Raw genomic sequence first — 15,394 nt, forward strand, 5'->3', positions numbered from 1 at the left:
CAGCGGCGCAATCTTTTCCGCAGGGAAAATTTCAGCGCTGCAATCTTTTCCGCAGGGAAAATTTCAGCGCTGCAACCTTTTCCGCAGGGAAAATTTCAGCGGCGCAGGGCTGCTTCCCGCTCCGGAGCGCGTCCGTACTTCTCCCAGTGATGGCTGTAGAGCTGCGTGGGCGTGGAGAGGACGCGGTCGTAGATGCCGGTGACGGCCCGCAGGTCTCCCTGCTCCCGCTCCCACTCCACGTAGAGCTCCCACAGCTTATCCGAGCGGAAATCCATCCCGGCCGCCGCCACCAGCCGCCTCGAAGACGCTGGAACGGGGAGAGACGGCGACGTGGGGCGGGCGGGCGGGGCCGCCGCCGCCGTTTTCCCGCCCCTCCCGGCGCTTACCCGCGGATTTTTTGGACGGATTCGGGAAGGTTCATGTCCAGCGTGGACTGGAGGTAGGAGATGTAGTGGATCCACAGGTCCATGCTGAGCGGGATGGACTGCAGCCCCCGCTCGAACACCTGCGGGCGGCACCGAGCGTCACCCACCGGCCCCGGCCGGCACACCCCCGCGGGACGGGGCGCCTCGCGCCCGAAACCGGGGCGGAAACAGCGCGGAGCGCCGGAAACGGGCGCGAAACCAGGACAAAACGGCTCGGAAAGCGCATTCGGGCGGCAGGAGTGGCGTAAAAATGGCGGGGAGATCGTAAAAAAGCCCCGGGGAGCCCCAAAACGGCCCCGCGTGCCCCAAAACAGCCCCGCGTGCCCCTCAGAGAGGAGGAAAAAGGGGGATGACACCCCAAAAAGGTGTGGGGATCCCCCCGAACAGCCCCGGGTGCCCGCTAAAGGGGGGAAAATACGGGAGTGACACCCAAAAAATAGCGCAGGACCCCCCAAAAACACCCCGAGAGCCCTGTTTTGTGTTCAAATAGGGGAAACAGGAGGCTGGCACCCCAGTAACAGCGTGGTGACCCCCCAAAAATAGCCCAGGGACCCCCAAAACAGCCCCGGGTGCCCACCAAAGGGGAGAAACGGGGGGTGACACCCCAAAACCAGCCAGGGACCCCCAAAACAGCCCCAGGTGGCCACCAAAGGGGAGAAAAGGGGGGTGACACCTCAAAACCAGCATGGGGACCCCAAAAACAGGGGGCGGCACCCCAAAACCAGCACGGGGACCCCCAAAAACACCTGGAGACCCCAATTTTCTGTTCAAAAGAGGGGAAAACAGGAGGGTGGCACCCCAGTAACAGCGTGGTGACCCCCCAAAAACAGCACAGGGACCCCCAAAACAGCCCCGGGTGCCCACCAAAGGGGAGAAACAGGGGGTGACACCCCAAAACCAGCACGGGGACCCCCAAAAACACCTGGAGACCCCAGTTTTCTGTTCAAAAGAGGGAAAACAGGAGGCTGGCACCCCAGTAACAGCGTGGTGACCCCCCAAAACCAGCCCAGGGACCCCCAAAACAGCCCCGGGTGCCCACCAAAGGGGAGAAACAGGGGTGACACCCCAAAACCAGCACGGTGACCCCCCAAAACACCTGGAGACCCCAATTTTCTGTTCAAAAGAGGGGAAAACAGGAGGCTGGCACCCCAGTAACAGCGTGGTGACCCCCCAAGAACAGCCAGGGACCCCAAAACAGCCCCGGGTGCCCACCAAAGGGGAGAAACGGGGGGTGACACCCCAAAATCAGCACGGGGACCCCCAAAAACAAGGGGTGACACCTCAAAACCAGCATGGGGACCCCCAGAAACAGGGGGCGACACCTCAAAATCAGCATGGGACCCCCAAAAACAGGGGGTGACACCCCAAAACCAGCACGGGGACCCCCAAAAACACCTGGAGACCCCTGTTTTCTGTTCAAAAGAGGGAAAACAGGAGGCTGGCACCCCAGTAACAGCGTGGTGACCCCCCAAAACCAGCCCAGGGACCCCAAAACAGCCCCGGGTGGCCACTAAAGGGGAGAAACGGGGGTGACACCCCAAAATCAGCATGGGGACCCCCAAAAACACCTGGAGACCCCAGTTTTCTGTTCAAATAGGGGAAACAGGAGGCTGGCACCCCAGTAACAGCGTGGTGACCCCCCAAAACCAGCCCAGGGACCCCCAAAACAGCCCCGGGTGCCCACCAAAGGGGAGAAACGGGGGGTGACACCCCAAAACCAGCACGGGGACCCCCAAAAACAAGGGGTGACACCCCAAAACCAGCATGGGATCCCCCAAAAACAGGGGGTGACACCCCAAAACCAGCACGGGGACCCCCAAAAACACCTGGAGACCCCGATTTTCTGTTCAAAAGAGGGGAAACAGGAGGGTGGCACCCCAGTAACAGCGTGGTGACCCCCCAAAACCAGCCCAGGGACCCCCAAAACAGCCCCGGGTGCCCACTAAAGGGGAGAAACGGGGGGTGACACCCCAAAACCAGCATGGGAACCCCCAAAACAAGGGGTGACACCCCAAAACCAGCATGGGATCCCCCAAAAACAGGGGGTGACACCCCAAAACCAGCATGGGGACCCCCAAAAACAGGGGCGGCACCCCAAAACCAGCATGGGGACCCCCAAAACAGCCCTGGGTGGCCACTAAAGGGGAGAAATGGGGGGTGACACCCCAAAACCAGCACAGGGACCCCCAAAAACACCTGGAGACCCCAGTTTTCTGTTCAAAAGAGGGGAAACAGGAGGCTGGCACCCCAGTAACAGCGTGGTGACCCCCCAAAACCAGCCCAGGGACCCCCAAAACAGCCCCAGGTGGCCACTAAAGGGGAGAAACGGGGGGTGACACCCCAAAATCAGCATGGGGACCCCCAAAACAGCCCTGGGTGGCCACTAAAGTGGAGAAACGGGGCGTGACACCCCAAAATCAGCACGGGGACCCCCAAAAACACCTGGAGACCCCGATTTTCTGTTCAAAAGAGGGGAAACAGGAGGCTGGCACCCCAGTAACAGCGTGGTGACCCCCCAAAACCAGCCCAGGGACCCCCAAAACAGCCCCGGGTGCCCACCAAAGGGGAGAAACGGGGGGTGACACCCCAAAACCAGCACGGGGACCCCCAAAAACACCTGGAGACCCCTGTTTTCTGTTCAAAAGAGGGGAAACAGGAGGGTGGCACCCCAGTAATAGCGTGGTGACCCCCCAAAACCAGCCCAGGGACCCCCAAAACAGCCCCGGGTGCCCACCAAAGGGGAGAAACGGGGGGTGACACCCCAAAACCAGCATGGGGACCCCCAAAAACAGGGGGCGGCACCCCAAAACCAGCACGGGGACCCCCAAAAACACCTGGAGACCCCAATTTTCTGTTCAAAAGAGGGGAAACAGGAGGGTGGCAGCCCAGTAACAGCGTGGTGACCCCCCAAAACCAGCCCAGGGACCCCCAAAACAGCCCCAGGTGGCCACTAAAGGGGAGAAACGGGGGGTGACACCCCAAAACCCGCACGGGGACCCCCAAAAACAAGGGGTGACACCTCAAAACCAGCATGGGAAACCCCAGAAACAGGGGGCGACACCCCAAAACCAGCACAGGGACTCCCAAAAACAGGGGCGACACCCCAAAACCAGCACAGGGACTCCCAAAAACAGGGGGTGACACCCCAAAAACCAGCACGGGGACCCCCAAAAACAGCTGGAGACCCCAATTTTCTGTTCAAAAGATGGGAAAACAGGAGGCTGGCACCCCAGTAACAGCGTGGTGACCCCCCAAAACCAGCCCAGGGACCCCCAAAACAGCCCCGGGTGCCCACCAAAGCGGGGCCGACGCCCCAAAAGCAGCGCGGGCCCCCCCGCCCCGGCGCACCTCCTCGGCCTCGCGGCCGCAGCCGAAGCGCCGCTCCATGTCGGCGTACTTTTTCCAGTAGCCGTAGCAGTAGGGGTAGTGGGCGAAGAAGGCGTCGAAGGCTTTGCGGGCGGCGAAGAGGTGGTTCTGCGCGGCCGGGGCGAAACCGGGCGGTTTGGGAACAAGAGCGGCAGCAGCTTAACGTTAAAATTCTCCTAACGCTTCATTTCTCTAATTAAAACTAAAAATCGCGGCGAAGGGATCGCCCCCCTCGCGCAGGAAACCAGCAGCGGCTCCTTCCGCGCGCTTTGTGCCAGGCTGAGTTTTAATTAATATTTCAACGCGGCTGGAACCTCGAGGTGAGTTTTAACGAAGGTTTTAACAGCGCCACTGACTCAGGCCGAGTTTTAGCGGAGGTTTTAACGGAGCAAGCGGCTCAGGCCGAGTTTTAACGATTAACGGAGCAAGCGGCTCAGGCCGAGTTTTAACGAAGGTTTTAACGGAGCAAGCGGCTCAGGCCGAGTTTTAGCGGAGGTTTTAACGGAGCAAGGGGCTCAGGCCGAGTTTTAGCGGAGGTTTTAACGGAGCAAGCGGCTCAGGCCGAGTTTTAGCGGAGGTTTTAACGGAGCAAGCGGCTCAGGCCGAGTTTTAACGAAGGTTTTAACGGAGCAAGCGGCTCAGGCCGAGTTTTAGCGGAGGTTTTAACGGAGCAAGCGGCTCAGGCCGAGTTTTAACGAAGGTTTTAACGGAGCAAGCGGCTCAGGCCGAGTTTTAACGGAGGTTTTAACGGAGCAAGCGGCTCAGGCCGAGTTTTAGCGGAGGTTTTAACGGAGCAAGCGGCTCAGGCCGAGTTCTAACGAAGGTTTTAACGGCCCCGCTGACTCAGGCCGAGTTTTAACGAAGGTTTTAATGGAGCAAGCGGCTCAGGCCGAGTTTTAACGAAGGTTTTAACGGAGCAAGCGGCTCAGGCCGAGTTTTAGCGGAGGTTTTAACGGAGCAAGCGGCTCAGGCCGAGTTTTAACGAAGGTTTTAACGGAGCAAGCGGCTCAGGCCGAGTTTTAACGAAGGTTTTAACGGAGCAAGCAGCTCAGGCCGAGTTTTAGCGGAGGTTTTAACGGAGCAAGCGGCTCAGGCCGAGTTTTAGCGGAGGTTTTAACGGAGCAAGGGGCTCAGGCCGAGTTTTAGCGGAGGTTTTAACGGAGCAAGGGGCTCAGGCCGAGTTTTAGCGGAGGTTTTAACAGCCCCACACGCCCAGGCTGAGTTTTAAGGCAGGTTTAACAGAGCTGGAGCCTGGGGACGAGTTTTAACGAAGGTTTTAACGGAGCCGGCGGCTCAGGCTGAGTTTCAGCAAAGGTTTTAACCCGGCCTTAGGCTCAGCCCAAGCTTTTAATTAAAAGTTTAACAAAACTAGACACTTAGAGCAAGTTCTAGCGAGGGTTTTAACGGCACCCCCGCTCAGACTGAGCTTTGACAAAGATTTTAACGGGGTAAGTGGCTCAGAGCGAGTTTTAGCGGAGATTTTAACGGCGCCGCTGATTCAGGACGAGTTTTAACGAAGAGTTAAACGGCACAAGTGACTCAGGGTGGGTCTTAACGAAGATTTTGACGGCACCGCTGACTCAAAGGCGAGCTTTAACGAAGATTTAACCGCGCTGAAGACTTGAAGCGAGTTGTAACAAAGGTTTCAGCGGGGCTGGGGGCGAGTTTTAATTAAGGTTTTAACGCGGCCAAGGGGTGGTCTTAACGAAGATTTTAATTACCTCCTGCTCGACGTACTGCAGGAGCTCGGTCCAGGCGGTGAAGTCGTGGGGGTTGTTGTGCGCCGCGTGCCAAAACTTCTCGAAATCGAGGGGGTAGGCGAGGACGGGCTCCTCGGTGGGGGGCTCGGGGTCCTGGGGGGGCGGGGGCTCCTCGGGAGCGGCTGGGGGGGGCTCCTCGGGTTCGGGGGGGGCGGCGGCGGTGCCGTTGCAGCTCTGGGGGGCGGGGGGAGCGGCGGCGGCGGCAGCGGGCTCCTCCTCGGCGGGGCTGGGGGCCGGGGGGGGCAGCTCTGCCGCGGGGGCTGGGGGGGGGACACACCACGACGAATCGTTACCCACGGGTGCCCTCGCCCCAGGGGGGATGGGTGGGGGGGGGGGGCACCCAGGAACGTGGCCCCACAGCTCTGGGGGGCTCCCCACTGCCTCCCCCCCCGGCCCTGTGCCCCACTGCGGCACCGCAGCCCCGTCCCGCCCCAGCGATCTCCTCTCTCAGCCCCACAGCCCCCCGCCCCACAGCCTCCCCCCCAACTCAATCCCCAGATTTCCCCCCGCGTGCCCTCGGATCTGCCCCACAGCCCCCCCATCCTCCCCCCCAGTTGACCCCCAGCTCCCGCGCTCCACAGCCCCCTCCGGCCCCACACCCCTCCGCCCCACAGCCTCCCGCCCCCCCCCAATTACTCCTCAGTTCCCCCCAAAAAGCCCCGCCTGCCCTCAGACCTCAGCCTCCCCCCCCTCCCCCCTCAGTCGCTTCAGGCCCCCCAGCCCCTCTCCCCCCCCACCTCCCGCCTCACCGGGGGGCCCGGTGCCGCCGTCTCCGCCGTCCCCCAGCGCCCCCTCGGCCCCACCGCGGCCCGGGCTGGCGGGAGCCTCCGGTCCCTCCGCCGCCATCTCGTCGCGGCGCCAACCCCCCCCCCCCCCCAGCGCGCACGCGCGGCGCCGGGACCCGGATGAAGAAACCAGCGAGGCGCGCCGGCAGGCCAGAGCGGCGACGGGGCGGGAAGGAGCGCACCGCAGCGCCGCCTGGTGGGCGGGAGGGAGCCACGGGGGCGGCACCATAGAGACGCGCCAACGGGCTAGAGCGACTTCCGGTTTCGCCTCCAAAACCACAGAGAGGAACCCGGAAGAGAGGCCAGAGCGGTCAAGCGGCTCTCGAGTTACCATGGAGACGGGGTAGAAGGCCCAGAGCGGCCAAGGGAAGCGCGCCGAGCTTTACTGCAACCTTTATTCCGTTGTATTTACAATCACGCTGTTAAAAATTTATACATTATTTACAAATTAAATAATCCCGCCGCCGCCACCCCGAAGGGAAAGGGGGTCGGGGCGAAAAAGAGCGGTTTCGGGGTCGCAGGCCCCCAAATCCGGCCGCCTGCGTGCCTCCCTTCCCACCCCCGCCGCGGGTTCCACCCCAACACGAAGGAAACGGGGAGGAATCCACCAAAAAATAAACGCAAAAAAAAAAAAAGTCACCGCAAGCAGAACCGGCCAGGGAAATTCATTATTTCGGCTCAAAATTGGTAAAAAAACCAAAAAACATAGGGTTAAAACCAAAAATCAACTCCCATCGCCGCTTCATTAGCGTGAAATTCCTCGTTAACACACTCAAGATTCGGGCGACGAGAGGCAGAAATTGAAGGAGGAGAAGAAATTCAGCCTCGTTGCCAAAAAAAAGAGCAAAAAAAAATAAAACAAAAGAAAACAAACAAAAAATAATTCCCACTCCTCGCCCGCCAAAAACAAACAAACAAAAAAAAAACCAAATCGCTCACCAGCGGCTCGCCGCGCCGCGCCGTCCTCCCGCCGGTTTTGGTGCGGAAACGCCGGCTGCCGCCGTCTCCGAACGCGGTTTTGATTTATTCTGGTTTTTTTTGTTGTTGTTTTTGTTTTTTTTTTGTTGTTTTTCCCTGAGATTTCTGGGCTCCCGCGAGCCCTGGGCGGTTCGGAGAGGCACTGCGGGCGCGGCGGCGCCGGAGCCGTCGCCGCCGACGGAAGCGCGGTGAAAATTCGCCAGCCGGAGGCGGAAAACGACCGAAAAAAACTCCGCTTCCCAGCGCCGTCGGCAAAGAGAAACCAGTTAAAACCAGTTTGGTACTGGTCGGGGGCTCCATCAAGTCGCCGTGCGGTGGCGGAGCCGCGCCGATCGGCGCCCAACGGGCTCGGGGGGGGGGTGGTTAATACTGCTAACGAGCTCATTTGCTAACGAGGGGGCGCCCGGAAGCGGCTTCGGGTTCAAACCGGGCGATTTGGAGCCGTTTCCAGCGGCGCCGGCGCTCGGCTCCGTCGCCTCGCTCCTCCGTCGGCGCCGCCGCCGCCAAAGCACGCGCTGCCGGCGCCGGAACGCTGGAGAGGTAGAGAGAAACGGGGTGAAAATTGGGAAAACGGGGGAAAAAAAAAAAAAAAAAAAGAGGGAAAACGGGGGAAGAACCGCGGCGCGGAAAAAGCGCCGCCGACGCTCGAGGGGCGCGGCCGGGGCGGGGGTTGGCTCCCGACGGGCGTTCGGCGGAAAACCGGGGGGCCGGACGAGGCGCGGCGCGGCGCGGCCGGCGGCGCCCCCGGGGGCCGGAACCGCCGGATCCAAGATGGCGTCCGCGGCGGCACGACGGCGTCAGTGCGGGGCCGCCAGTTTCTGCAGGCGGCGGCGGCGGAGCTCCGCCGTGTCGGGTTCGTCCAGCGAGGCGGAGCCTTCGGCGCCCTCCTCCTCCTCCTCCTCCTCCTCGGCGGTGAAGCCTTCGGCGCCCGCCGGCGCGGTGGGATCTGGGGAAGGCACCAGTTCAGCGGGCGGTAAAACCAGTAACTCCAGTTGGAAGCGCAAGCCATGCGCGGCGTCGGCACCCTGGCCGCGTTTTAACGGCGTCCGGCTTTTAGAACGGACGCCGGGGCGACCGGCGGCTAATTAACGGGAAAATTAACGACGCCCAAGCCGTAACTCAGGGGCGGGGGGGGGCGGTTTTGGGGGGCAGCCCCCCAACGCACCGGCGGCGGGCGCGGATCCGGGCGCTGCGGCGGCGGGAGGCTCCTCGCGGGCGGCGGATCGCCGCGGCGACCTGCGGGAGAAGAAAACCACAGGAGAAATCAACCATTTTGGGAAATTATTTTTTTTTTTTTTCCGGGCTTCCGCCGGCGGAATTCCGGATTTTTTTTGGGGGTTTTTTTTTTTTATTTCGGGGAGCCGTACCCCAGCGCGGCCAGCACGGTGAGGTACTGGTTGATCTGCAGCATGGCGGCGTCCAGCAGCGTGTGGATGTTCTGCAGGCACTGCAGCCGCGCCTCCAGGCCCTGCCGCTCCTGCCCCTCCATGGCGCGCAGCTCCTCCTCCGTCAGCCCCGCGAAGCCGGCCGGCGGCACCGGCATCGGCGGGAAGCCTGCGGCGACGACGGGGGCGGGGGTGAGGTCCCGGGAGCGGAGGGGGGAACCCCAAAAATCTTCTTCCCCCCCCCCCGCCACCCCCCCCGGCGCGTCTCACCGAAAAGCGGCGGCCACGGCATTCCCATCCACGGCGGCGGGAAAGGGAGACCCGGCGCCGCGCCCGATGCCGCCGCCGCTTCCGATCCGGCGCCGGCGGCGTCGCCGGGCCTGGGGGCTGCGGAAAAAGGGAGGTGAGGGCGGTGGGGGGGAAGAGGGGGGCCCCGTTTCGGCGGCGCCCGCCCCCCCCCGGGGTTCGGGGAGAACGCTCACCCGAGGCGGCGGCGGCGGAGCTCGGCGCGGCGTTTTCGGCGCCGCCAGGCGGTTGGACGCCGGGAACCGGCGGGAAGGGAGCGACCGGCGGCCAGAAGGGAAACATTCCCGGCGGGAAGGGAGGGAGGATTCCCTGCGGAACTGCGGAGGGAGACGGCGGCGGCGCGGTGAGAGACGCCAGCGCCGGAACTTCCTTCCCCGCCGGCACGCGGCACGCGCCAGGTCACCGGCTCGGCGCGGCGGGAATTTCCCGGAACGTTCGCCGTCGCGGGCAGAAACGCCGCCGGATCGCGGAGCCGACCCCCCCGCCCGGCGCTCTGCTCCGCGCCGCGGCTCAGCGACCCGGCAGCGCCCGGCCGGCGCCGCGGCGCAAAGACTCACAGTTGGGGGGCTGCGGAGCCTGGGGGGGCTGCGGCTGCGCGGGGGCCGGCTCCGGCGGTTCCGGCGGCGGCTGCGCCGGGAGCGAGGCCCGGAGAACGTCCATGCGGCAGGTGGGACACGTCTGCTGGCGCTGGAACCACGACCGCAGGCAGCTGGAGAGGGGACGGCCGCCGTCAACGCGCGGCGAGGGGGGGAACCTCCCAAAAAAAAAAAATAAAACCAAACCCACCGCCCTCCCGCCGCGACGCCGAGCGCGGCGGCCGCTACTTCGCCGCCGAAACCGCGGCGCCGGGGCGCGCGCCGCCCCCCGCCGCCGCCCCGCTCGCCCACCTGGTGTGGAAGATGTGGTTGCAGGGCAGGCGCTTGGCGCCCGTCACCATCTCCTCGCGGCAGATGATGCAGACGTTGTCCACGGCCTGCAGCTCCTCGGGCGTGGCGTCGGGGTAGCTGCGCGGGGAGAATCGGGTGGAAATCACAAAAAAAAAACCAGGAAAACCCGACCCGAAGCGCCGTTTCCGAGGGGGACGGCGGGATTTTTGGGTCCTCCCCGCCGTTAGTTGCCAGGTTTTTGGTTAAATGAACGAGGAGATGGAGACACCCACGAGCCCGCCGCCGTACGGGGCCCTTCCGAGCCCGTTCCCGCGCGCCAAACGAGGCGTCTTCCCCAAATCCGGCGGATTCCGCCCCAAAAGCGGCCGCCGAGGAGAGGCCAAGGGAGTCGGGAGCGCGCGGGGAGGGGCGGAAGCGGCGCGGGGGGCGCGACTCACAGCGTGTTCATGTTGCGGATGGCCCGGCGCGACATGATGGCGTCCGTCACCGCCTTCTTGAACTGCCTGCAAGAGGAGACGGAACGGGCGGGATCCGGCGCCAGCGCCGAGGGAAGAGCAGACGGAACGGGCGGGATCCGGCGCCGGCGCCCACTCACCTCATGGCCAGGTACATGGGGCGGATGGCGAAGAGCGGGAAGGTGTGCACCTTGATCATGATGGTCATGAAGGCCATGTAGAGAAGGACTTTGATGAAGCCTGGGGAAAAAAAAAAAAACAAAAACACATCAGGGTCTTGTTCTTGGTCAACCACGGGTTGGTTGAGGTGAGATGGGATCTCCAAGATCATCCGGTTCCATGTTCCTGGTCAACCACGGGTTGGTTGAGGCGAGATGGGATCTCCAAGATCATCCGGTTCCACGTTCTTGGTCAACCACGGGTTGGTTGAGGCGAGATGAGATCTCCAAGATCATCCGGTTCCATGTTCCTGGTCAACCACGGGTTGGTTGAGGCGAGATGGGATCTCCAAGATCATCCGGTTCCACGTTCTTGGTCACCCACGGGTTGGTTGAGGTGAGATGGGATCTCCAAGATCAGCCGGTTCCACGTTCTTGGTCACCCACGGGTTGGTTGAGGCGAGATGGGATCTCCAAGATCATCCGGTTCCATGTTCCTGGTCACCCACGGGTTGGTTGAGGCGAGATGGGATCTCCAAGATCATCCGGTTCCACGTTCTTGGTCACCCACGGGTTGGTTGAGGTGAGATGGGATCTCCAAGATCATCCGGTTCCATGTTCTTGGTCACCCACGGGTTGGTTGAGGCAAGATGGGATCTCCAAGATCATCCGGTTCCATGTTCTTGGTCACCCACGGGTTGGTTGAGGCGAGATGGGATCTCCAAGATCATCCGGTTCCACGTTCTTGGTCACCCACGGGTTGGTTGAGGTGGGATGGGATCTCCAAGATCATCTGGTTCCATGTTCTTGGTCACCCACGGGTTGGTTGAGGTGAGATGGGATCCCCAAGATCATCCGGGTTCCACGTTCTTGGTCACCCATGGGTTGGTTGAGGTGAGATGGGATCTCCAAGATCATCCGGTTCCATGTTCTTGGTCACCCACGGGTTGGTTGAGGCGAGATGGGATCTCCAAGATCATCCGGTTCCACGTTCTTCGTCAACCATAGATTGGTTGAGGTGGGATGGGATCTCCAAGATTGGACCCTTGAGCGCCGCTGAGCACGCCCTTACGCTTCACCTCTTCGTCGACCGACGGCTAATTGAGCTTCCTAACGACGTACGGAGCTTCACGGGGCCACGCCCAGATGGGAAAGCCCCCTGCAAACCCGAAAATTGGGTGGGAGGAGAAGAAAAGGGGCGGAAAAGGCGCGGTTACCCGTGAAGAGCTCGGTGTAGAGCATGTAGACGGCCTTGCTGTCCCACGGGTTCTCGTTCTGCAGGTCGATGGAGTGCAGCACGTACTTGATGAAGATGGTGAGCACCATGGTCATCAGGATGGCGTACTGCGGGGAGGAAGAGCGCGGTAGGGCGCCGGGACGCGCCCGGGGAGGGAGGCGTTCGCCCGTCGCCGGTGGCGGGGTGGAGTCTCCTACCTCGAAGCCGAAGACGAGCTGGACGGAGGCTCCGCGCGTGAGGATGCTGTGGTAGGCGTGGTTAACGAAGAGGAAATCCAGGATTCCCAGCAGGAACATCAGCGCTGCGGCGCGGGGAAAGGAACCGGGGTGAGGGGATAACGAGGGAGGGAGGGAACGAGCCTCAGGGTGCGGGGAGACCCCCAAAAACTCCGAGGGTCGCGCCCCGAAAGGTGTCCCGCCGGAGGAGCGTCGGCCGCAGAGGGGGGCTGAGCGGCGCCGCGCTAACGAAGGGCCGAATCAACGCCTCTCGGTAACGAGAACGTCTCGTTTGAAGGCCCCCAGCTTCAAGCCGCGCCTCCTGCCCTCCTCTCTCGCCAAACCCCCCCCAAATTTCTCCAAAATACGTTTTTTCACCTCCCTAAACCCCCCTTCGCCGCATTTTGCCGTAAACCCGGCCCCGATTTCTCGTTAAATCCCCAGCGACCCCTCCGCAGCCCCAGGACCGCTCCCTCGTTAAGGCCCCCGCCCCGATGAGGTCTGTCGGGCGCCGACGGCCACGCGCTCGGCTGCGCCGGGTTCGTCCCCGCTCGTATGCAAACGCGGGGCCAAAATTATCTTTCCCGCCCAGGCGCCGGCGCCCCGCGGGCGGGGGCGGGGGCGAGCCAGCCACTCACAGACGATGCGGAAGTGGAAGAGCCAGGAGATGTTGGGGCTCCTTTCCATCTGCAAAAGAGGCGCAAAAAGGGTTGAGGTTTTCCCAAAAACGGCTTTTTTTACGCCCGTTTCCTCGCCGCCCGGCACTCACGAAGTCCACCCGGTCCTCAGCCAGCCAGTGGAAGCACTTGAGGAAGAGGAGGAGGGTGAAGAGGGCGACGAAGCGAGGGCTGAAGTCGTCCCGGAAGACGGTGAAGGCCAGGCACGTCTCGGTCACGGCGTACCACGAGCGCTCCAGGAGGTGCTGCCGCGGGGGGGGCGGGCGGTGAGGGGCGCGGGGGGGCGTCCCCCAGCCTTCGCCCCCCCGCATTTGAACCCAAAATGGCGCTGGGGTTCAAAATTCCCACCCCAAAAACGTGTCCAAGGCCTCTCAGGGTCCAAATTCCCCCCCCAAAAAAAGCACCCAAGGCCTCTCAGGGTTCAAAATGCCCCCAAAATGGCACCCAAGCCCTTGTGGGGCTCAAATTCCCCCCCAAAATGGCACCCAAGCCCTTGTGGGGCTCAAATTCCCCCCCAAAATGGCACCCAAGCCCTTGTGGGGCTCAAATTCCCCCCCAAAATGGCACCCAAGCCCTTGAGGGGCTCAAATTCCCACCCAAAATGGCACCCAAGCCCTTGTGGGGCTCAAATTCCCCCCCAAAATGGCACCCAAGCCCTTGCGGGGCTCAAATTCCCCCCCAAAATGGCACCCAAGCCCTTGTGGGGCTCAAATTCCCCCCCAAAATGGCACCCAAGCCCTTGCGGGGTTCAAATTCCCCCCCAAAATGGCCCCAAAGCCCTCTCAGAATTCAAAATCTTTGCCTCCAAATGGTGCCCAAGGCCTTTCAGGGTTCAAAATCCCCCCCAAAATGGCACCCAAGCCCTTGCGGGGTTCAAATCTCCCCTCCAAATCGTGCCCAAGGCATTTCGGGGTTCTAAATCCCCCTAAAAACGGCGCCCAAGGCCGCGTAGTGTTCAACGCCCCCCCAAAAATGGCACCCAAGGCCTCTCAGGGTTCAAAATCCCCCCCCAAATGCAGCTGAAATCCTTTTGGGGGTCAAACCCCCCCCCCAAAAAGGAGCAAATGGACTCTCGGGGTCCAAAACTCCCCAAAAAAGCGGTGCCCAGGGCCTCTCGGGGTTGAAAAACCCCCCAGCAGCCACACGTCCCCGGGGGTTTTAACCTCCCCAGCAGCAGCGACGTCGCCCCCAGCGCCGAATCCAAACCGTTCCCCGCCGCCGCTCACCTCCATCTCCGCCGCCCGCAGCTGCCCGAAAAACACCTTGCCCATAAATTTCCCCAGCAGAAACACCAGGACGAAGGCTTGGATGTAGAGAACCTGCGGGGGAAAACGCGGAGGGGACGAAGGCGATGAAGAAGAAGCCGCCGCGCGGCCAAAACTCGTTTCGGTGACAAATCGACGCGGAGGAAGGTTCGGTGCGGCAAATTCGGACGGAGGGAACGGCGACGGGGTCCCGGCGCAGCCCCAGTCCCGCTCCGGTGCCGCCCGAGCGCCTTCCCGCGCGCCGATCGCTCTCCCCGGGGAGGGTCCCGGCGTTTTCGGCGAGCGCCGTTACGAAGCAAACGGCCCCGTTCCGGTTGCGAAAGCAGAAGCGAGGCGCGACGAGGCGTTTCCCCCCCCCCCCCCTCCGGCCGCGCGGGTTAATTACGCGCCGGCAGTTAATTAGTTGGGTACTCACGGCCATGCTGGGGCTGGATTTGGTGAGGTAAACCACGGTGGGATAGAACTGGTGTTTCAGGTAGTAGGCGTGGGCCACCACCGCCGTCGTCAGCGCCAGGCTCCCCGCCATCACCACCGCCGTGCACAGCATCTCCCCGGCTCGGCCTGCCGGGTTCAAAACCACCGGACCGCGCCAAAAGAGGGGGTTTTCGCTAAAAACCCAACGTTTCGGGGAAAAGCGGGGCTGAAACGGGCGCCCTCGCGTCTTTGGGACGCGGTTCAAGCCCTTTCTGGGGGGATTTCACCCCGTTTCCGAGCCCAACGCAAAAACGACATTCTAAAACTACCGGCGCCGTGACAAGTTTATATTTTTAACACGCCGACGACTCCCGCAGGTAACAAAAGCCGCGCGGCTTCAAACGCAGCTTTTCTGCCCCAAAAACGCTCCCCGGCAGCGCCGCCAGCGCTCGTCCTACACCGCGGGCACCGCCGGCTGCCGCGTCCCCAGGCACCGCGTCCCCGTGTCGCCCCCCGCTCCGGGTGCCTGCCACGTCCCTGTCCACCCCGCCCTGCCAGGCGCCCCCCACACCCCCCCGTCACCCCCTTCCCAGGTGCCCCCCGTATCCCTGTGGCCCCCCCCAGCCCCCTATGGCCTTGCTTTTTCCCCCCTCAGCCCCCCAGGTGCCCCCTACGTCCCTGTGTCGTCGTCCCTCAGCCCCCCAGGTGTCCCCCCCATCCCTGTGTCCCCCTCCAGACCCCTCCCATACCGCTGTGTCCCCCCCCAGCCCCCTCACGTCCCTGTCCTGTCCCCTCCCAGCCCTCCCGGTGCCCCCCTCATCCCCGTGTCCCCCTCCAGACCCCTCCCACACCCCTGTGTCCCCCCCCAGCCCCCTCACGTCCCTGTTCCGCCCCCTCCCAGCCCTCCCGGTGCCCCCCCATCCCTGTGTCCCCCTCCAGACCCCTCCCACACCCCCCCCAGCCCCCTCACGTCCCTGTTCTGCCCCCTCCCAGCCCTCCCGGTGCCCCCCCCATCCCTGTGTCCCCCTCCAGACCCCTCCCACACCCCCCCCAGCCCCCTCACGTCCCTGTCCTGTCCCCT

The 15,394-nt window shown here is 62.9% G+C and overlaps 2 protein-coding genes across 2 annotated transcripts in view; both read right to left on the bottom strand.

Moving 5' to 3' along the window:
- LOC147595992 (pre-mRNA-processing factor 39-like) overlaps positions 1-6,402 on the bottom strand; it is a 28,067-nt gene extending 21,665 nt beyond the window's left edge. Inside the window, exons 1-5 of the mRNA XM_086771759.1 lie at positions 6,301-6,402; positions 5,513-5,811; positions 3,774-3,899; positions 387-505; positions 139-297 (exon numbers count right to left, since the gene is read on the bottom strand). Coding sequence (XP_086627885.1) covers positions 139-297; positions 387-505; positions 3,774-3,899; positions 5,513-5,811; positions 6,301-6,397 — 800 coding nt within the window. The 5' untranslated portion in view covers positions 6,398-6,402. The remainder of the gene's footprint in view (positions 1-138; positions 298-386; positions 506-3,773; positions 3,900-5,512; positions 5,812-6,300) is intronic.
- Positions 6,403-8,003: 1,601 nt separating this feature from the next.
- On the bottom strand, positions 8,004-14,788 carry SYVN1 (synoviolin 1). Its single transcript, XM_086771758.1, has 15 exons — positions 14,315-14,788; positions 13,861-13,953; positions 12,727-12,879; positions 12,596-12,644; positions 11,940-12,043; positions 11,723-11,849; positions 10,488-10,587; positions 10,330-10,395; positions 9,893-10,009; positions 9,563-9,714; positions 9,182-9,322; positions 8,970-9,086; positions 8,682-8,868; positions 8,480-8,550; positions 8,004-8,260 (listed from the first exon to the last, which is right to left on the bottom strand). The coding sequence occupies exons 1-15, from the start codon at positions 14,444-14,446 to the stop codon at positions 8,112-8,114; spliced, it is 1,758 nt and encodes a 585-aa protein (XP_086627884.1). The 5' UTR covers positions 14,447-14,788; the 3' UTR covers positions 8,004-8,111.
- Positions 14,789-15,394: the final 606 nt, after the last annotated feature.

The sequence above is a fragment of the Chlamydotis macqueenii genome, unplaced genomic scaffold (assembly GCF_036417535.1).
Source record: "Chlamydotis macqueenii isolate bChlMac1 unplaced genomic scaffold, bChlMac1.mat HAP1_SCAFFOLD_70, whole genome shotgun sequence".
NCBI classification, from domain to species: domain Eukaryota; kingdom Metazoa; phylum Chordata; class Aves; order Otidiformes; family Otididae; genus Chlamydotis; species Chlamydotis macqueenii.